Genomic DNA, 6,813 nt, shown 5'->3' on the forward strand with positions numbered 1-6,813 from the left:
AATGAAGTGTTCAAATATGTACATTGCCTCGTTACCGGAGATACGTTTGTTTCGTCTTGGGTCAATAATCTTCGTCCATTGATTTTTTTGGCGCAAACACTTTGTTTGATTATGTAAGGACTAATAGTACACGGTGCTGTGGATTTGGGATTTTCTTTGGCTACATTAGTGGAACCAATATTTTTTTGGCATCCGTAAAACTGAAAGGATAAAGATTTTATTGGTTCCATTTTTTCTATGCCCCCTGTGGTTTCCACGAGAGGTCGAAGGTCACTGTGGGGCCAGAACTTACAAAAGTCCTATCAGTGTATCTCAAATTGTTCCGCTCATCATATGAAATTTAAAAAAAGGTCACTGGTTATATTTTTCTACGGTGCTTAGTTCAGGAGTTATATAGGAGGTCAAATAAGTCAAATGCCACAAATTTTATACACAGCGGTCAAAATTTAAAAATGGTCTGATTTCATCGAAACCGCTATCAAATTACTTCCCTTAACATAAGAAATCTCAAACATAAATTCACAGTTTTGGTGCAATTTGCATTGTCATGTCCCCCTTCAGAGTTAATACAGCCAAAGTCCAATAGAAATATGAACATGCATAACCTTTGACCAATGATTCCATGCGATTCCGAGGTTATACATTTCTCATTACCTGAAAGTTTTTCAAGATATGTTCGTGTAATTGTTCAGATTTTTTTACAAATTTAGGCTTCCTGTTACCCTTAAAAGGGCATTTCGTGATCCACAGCCTCATCTCCCCACTTTTCTCAAAAAAAGTTGAGATTTTTATATCACTGGAATACCCTGGCTACATAATGTTTATGTACAAAATATTTCTTGTAGATTAATTCGTTTAGCAAAGATATCGCGAAATTTGAAATAACAATTTTCGTTCTGGTGCACCAGAACGAAATTACAACGTATTGTCTATGGAGCAGTGTAATACACATAATCATGCATAACTCGCAAACGCAAAATCGGAATCAACTGAAATTTTGGGAATATGCTTTTTTCGTGGATATGTACTGAAAAATGTCATAAAAAGACATCCGGACCGACGAACCTTTTCGCCTGTAGAACTTAGTTGGGATTTCCTTCGCCTATGTAAGAGAGAGATTGCAGGGAGAAAGTGATTTAGAAATAAGAATTTTGGACATGCATTGTATAGCTTTCAAAACCAATTGTCTCATCTTTATATTTTTTGTTAAATTAGTCTTTTGCAACAAAGCTGAAGCTTACATTTGCCACATGGGCCAACAGCCTGATCCTTACGGAGGTCCTAAACTAAGGTGGGCTATGCTGTATACTACTGCAGATGAATATTGCCGGTGTACACAAGTCGCACTTGGGGGAATCAATATCGTACCACAACCTGCAGAATCTGAACATTACTTCTATACAAATGAACCTTGGATGTTCTTGAATATTGACAACGTGGATGAGCTAAGAGCGCTAATTCATTGCAATGTCAGTGATCGTACAGGTAAGTGACTGCAAATCGTGGATGTTTTAAGCATATACCGGTGTAAAGGGTTTTGAGCAAATCATCGATACACATAGTTATACACGAAGAAGTAACCCTGCAAATGTGTGTCTCAACCCCATTAGCTCAGTTGGTAAAGCGCCGGACTTTGGTACAATTTCATGTTTTCAAAAGCGCTCGATAGTAAGCACATATGCTAACTATCTAGTTTTTACGGTATGTGATAAAATACACAATAATGATTACGCAAGGAATCAAACAATATTATTTCAACATTGCTTGTTCAGAAATATCCATAAAGCCAAACAAGGCCAATAATGATGTTCATGTAATATTCTGTCCAGTGAAACATGACCCATTTAGTAATCTGTTTTATGCCATACAACATGTCCAAATTCATGACCTATCTATCTCTAAATAGGTTGACGACATGACTGTTGCCCATTTATGTATTTTCGTGTGGTACACCTTATATTGTACAGAATAGCTCTTTTCCCAGTGTTGATACAGGCTGTATCAAAATGATTGGTACCCATCAATTTTGATGTTTATTGAAAAGCCTGCCTCTTCCAAATGTAACATTGGACACTCTTAAAATACCCAGAATGCATAGTTGACTAATTTGGATTTTATGTTGAATCGTGATGCGTCAGACTATTTACATTATCAATAATATTGAAAACCAATGGGTACCAATCATTTTGATGCAGCTTGTATATTGTAAAATATGATTATTCAGAAGAAGAAAAGAAAGATGAAACGGGACAAGAAGGACATGACAATGGAAAGCGAAGATGGTAAGGAAGAAGAAGAAGACGTAACAGAGAAGAAAAAAGAAGACAAAAAAGACGACGGAAAAGGACGAGGAGAAAAAGAATAAACAAACTGAATACTGAATAAGTATCAAGGAGGAGGAGAAAGAAATAAAGGAGTAACAATGATAATGTTTGGTAATAATACCATCTTCAAATTATCATTTTCGTTAATACTTTGAAACATGTTTTATGCCTTAGGAAAAGCTTCAACTACAAGTCAAAGTGATCTTCAAGTCACGACTGAAAATGGTCGAAGCAACTATACCGTTGTAATGGACGGCAGAACGAGACACGAGGCAAGAGAAGACTGTTTAAACCGCGGTGGCGATCTTGCTGTTATTGAAAACCAAGCAGAAAACGTAAGATAACAATTGACAGGAACGGGACCGATAAATGAAATTTTAACAATAATTCAATGTTTTGTTTAGCCAGGACTTCTCGAAACTGCCAACCTGCCTTGTAGTTTAGATTGCTTGACGATTTATGTAGTCCGGTATGGGTATATCAATTGTTTCATTTTGTATCTTGAACATGGTGGTTACACGAGATTGCTTTCTACGTTGCTCCAATGTTGACCATTGTAATTGTTAGAATATGTGTCATGGGCCCCTTGGGTCTGCTTTAGTTCTTGTTGACATCCCGAGTAGCTCTTTGCTGTATCATCTCCAATCTTTGACGTATGTTGTTGTACGCGGATCCCAAACAGCACAGGCAAACTATTTTATGTCGAGGGCGTTGCATACAGTGCTGGAAGACAAGCAGCAAGTAATTAGAGTGTGGTTAGATAATTTCATTTTGATATTTTGATATTTTTCAGGACCTAATTGTTCAACTACTGCCAGAGACACAAGGCCGGTTTTGGATCGGATTATCTGATATAGATACTGAAAACACGTTTATCTGGGTCGATGGACGTAATGCAAGTACATTCACGTATGTTACCAAACAAAATGAATGATCAAATATGTACGCTGTATTAAATAAATAGGTCCTTCCTCAGTGTAATATACACGAAATAACAACTATAGTACTCTAAGTAACCTGAGCTTTCCTGTCCGCATTGTCTACCCTAGCAACCCAGCATCTCTACTAATGTGCTCATATTGAGCACAATAAAACAGTCTTGAAGTGCTAATATTGAGCACTTAAGTGCAATGATAGCGCCATCTGTTGTATTTACCTGTAGTAGGATTGATATACATGTATATAATAAAAATTATGGCTAGTTATATACGAAATTATAAAAAGCAACTAGAGCAATAAGCAAATAGTGGGCTCAGACCCATAAATGGTTATGTATTGAGTTTTACAATTAAAGTAAAACTATATAAAAAGTCAGAAACCTCTATTCTTTTGTTGGATTAATTCTCAAAATATTCTCAATGTTAATTGGTGTGAGGTTTTGTCTCAACCTTAAACTAGCATTCCACCAGTCCCTGAGCGGCACACCAATTACATCTCTCAATCAGTCTGGGGCGCGACGAAAATGCGGCATTGACGGAATCCCGTAAAAATGTTGAGGGCGCACCATTAGATTTCCAGGGGTGGAATGGGAAAAAACTTCGCCCACTAGTGACACGGAAACAAATTGCCCACTAGTGAGATGAAAAAAGGCGGCGGCGAAAATTAGGACGTTAGTGCCAGACTCATCAAAGATTTGCGGTGCAAATATATTGACATATGTCTTTTATCGGTGAAAAATTGAGGTGACATGCAATTCTCCAGGGCAAGGAACTTACTGCTAAATTGTGTCGTTCTACCCGTAATAAACTTGCGCAGCTGTCCCAAGCTGCGATGACTATTATAGGCCTGGTATAGCTGCATCCCTGCATGGTACTAAATGGTTTTATAAGGACTCGGTGTGTGTTGGGTCAAAGTAGTCAACTTCCTGTGAAGCGCAATGATCTTATGTAATAGCGCTATTTTAAAATTGGTTCTGGAAGCATTTCAAGTCCTGCGACCCTCAGACATGACAACATAACACTTGCAATGCTATTAATTCGCAAACTTATTTATTCCCAAAGGTTTTTTGAATTTACCGAAATATTGAATTAGGATCCAAGAACACCCACCCTGCGTGGAAACAACCCCCAGGACTTACGGATTGGTTTCATGTTATTTATGTTACAGGAACTTTGGCTATGGTGAGCCTAATGATCACAACTCTGGCGAGGACTGCGTAGAAATGTCAACTAGTGGAAAATGGAATGATAAAAAATGTTCAAGTAATCGTTATTATATTTGTGAATATGTTACATAGGTATGATAATACAGGAATAATATCTACTCCCGCTGCCCAAAACCATTGTTTAACAAAGTCATGTTGTTCGTGAACCTCCACCCCTCTCCGACATTGAAAGATGGTATACAGGGAGAGTCTGGGTTTCATTTCACTCCCGCGCCAATTTTGGTAGGACGCGTATTTTAATTGTTGAGTGTGTCAAGGTTTATAGCATAGACACGGCAATAACCGCAGCAAAAAATGTTGGTATCAATTCTATTGTTCTAATTATTTAAATTATCGCGCACGACTTACGTCACAATTGACGCATTGACGTCAATTGTGACGTAAGTCGAACGTGCGCAATGATGATCATTACGTTTCACTATCTGAAGAGAATTGATCAAAAATTGAATTCCCTCCTGCGGTTGATACCTGTCAATGAGTTGACCAGATCACAAGGATGTCATTATAGCTAGAGGCAGTATATGGCACATCTGGGTCAATGAGTTACATAAAAATGACCTTGTGTGGTATTTGGCTCCCATGATGTGAGTTTTGCCTAAGGCAATTTGTGGTTAAATGTTGATCCCTCACTACAAGAGTTATTACCATCGATTTGGTTGAAAAAGGAGGTGAGACATGATCAAATCTCTCCAGGTAAACAAAACGTAATGATAAAGAGGGTGTTTTTTGTTGGCTTTTAACGCAAAGGATTTCGGATAATTTAAGTATCAATTCATATCTAAAGCCCTACACAGAATAAAATTGGTCAATAAAGATAAAGGATTTGGGGAAATACTGAAATTATTTATTACTAAATTGATATCCTTGTCGAAATAATTATATCCAATCATTGTTTTTTTTAGTTTTCAATGGTTGTCTCGTTTATTTATCTTTAATGATAGCAGTACAAATACAACGATGTGATTCGGTTAGTCTTCAGAAAAGACTAGTGTACATATTGTATAATATCTTTTCAGTGTCTATTACATTTCACTTGTTAAAAATCGCTTGTTCAAACACATCATTGGACAAATTTTACTTTTTTACATAACTATGGTTAACATTTAACCAATATTGGGTGAATTAGTTTAGCGAACCAGGTGGACAACAAAGTACACAGTTGGTTAAACTGTTAAACTGTGTTTGGTTGAATAAACTTTAATCAACTGTTTGTATACAGTTTAATCAACTGTTTTGAATAAACTTGAACCAACTATTGGTTGAATAAACTTCATCAACTTTAACCACCTCTTGAATAAATTTGACAACATCTTAGTTTCCTAAATTATCTGAACTGAAACCAATGATGGTTAATCTTTTAAGAATATTGGGTACAATGTTTTGACAAACATTATTTCTAATCAGTGTTTTGAGAGCGTAAAATATTTAAATTTAACAATCCAGTATATTCATGGCGCGAAAACACTTTTCCTGCAGAATAGTTGACCAACCTATCCTCATATTAGGAGAAATCAAAGATGTCAATAAACCTAATGAATAATACTTAAGGGTTCGGAAATAGACAAAAAAATACTGATTATCTTTTGTTTTTAACGAGAAAATACTATTGTCCGAAAAGAAGCAAAACGGTTTTCGAATTTTTCTCTAATAATCATACTATATATGTACTACACTGGACTCAACTGACATGTGTGCGAATTTGAGTTATAACAATAAAAGCATCAATAGTAAAGGCATTCATATGCCAAAATTACATCCATCATTTTTAGCAAAAACATCCGCTGAACACACTTAGTTTTAGGATCAGCTAAGAATACATTACGACAATTGAAATACCAATAAAGTCACCTAATGGAAATGTGTTTATCAATAATATTTCATTGTGCACCACGGTCTTTTTATAATATTTTTTTCATTTATAGTGCAAGTCCGTTTTCAGACAAACCGAAGCTTAAAGGTGGGTAACCTGATTTACAGCCTTATCCGTAACTTTACGCTATGAAAATACAGGTTGTGGTATCAGGTAAAATCTCATATTTTTCTCATTAACATATTGAACTTGGGCGTTTCAAAACGGTATATTTCCGAAGAAATCATCAAAAAACAGTCGAATTAGTCTTAACTGTGGTATACAACTTTTTCTACTAATTCAGCAGGTTTTTGATGATATTTTCGGAAATACACCGATTTGGAACTCCTAATTTCAGTATGTTTATGAGAAAAATAGGATATTTTATTTGATATCAATTTACTACATGATCATGATGATTATCATTAATAGAAACACTGTAGAATACTAGTTTTACGCTGTATTAAATGTCAGTA

At 35.9% G+C, this 6,813-nt stretch overlaps 1 protein-coding gene across 1 annotated transcript; it reads left to right on the forward strand.

Moving 5' to 3' along the window:
• The first annotated feature begins 1,136 nt into the window (after nucleotides 1–1,136).
• LOC140167361 (uncharacterized) lies at nucleotides 1,137–5,237 on the forward strand. Its single transcript, XM_072190673.1, has 4 exons — nucleotides 1,137–1,485; nucleotides 2,499–2,659; nucleotides 3,118–3,233; nucleotides 4,431–5,237. The coding sequence occupies exons 1-4, from the start codon at nucleotides 1,158–1,160 to the stop codon at nucleotides 4,558–4,560; spliced, it is 735 nt and encodes a 244-aa protein (XP_072046774.1). The 5' UTR covers nucleotides 1,137–1,157; the 3' UTR covers nucleotides 4,561–5,237.
• Nucleotides 5,238–6,813: the final 1,576 nt, after the last annotated feature.

The sequence above is a fragment of the Amphiura filiformis genome, chromosome 13 (assembly GCF_039555335.1).
Source record: "Amphiura filiformis chromosome 13, Afil_fr2py, whole genome shotgun sequence".
In the NCBI taxonomy this organism is placed as follows: Eukaryota; Metazoa; Echinodermata; class Ophiuroidea; order Amphilepidida; family Amphiuridae; genus Amphiura; species Amphiura filiformis.

Excerpts from the sequence above, each read along its gene's own strand:
- LOC140167361 (XM_072190673.1), top strand. The coding sequence starts at position 1,158 with ATGCATTGTATAGCTTTCAAAACCAATTGTCTCATCTTTATATTTTTT. Across the intron at positions 1,486-2,498 it reads CAATGTCAGTGATCGTACAG|GAAAAGCTTCAACTACAAGT; the intron begins GTAAGTGACTGC and ends TTTATGCCTTAG. Across the intron at positions 2,660-3,117 it reads TTGAAAACCAAGCAGAAAAC|GACCTAATTGTTCAACTACT; the intron begins GTAAGATAACAA and ends GATATTTTTCAG.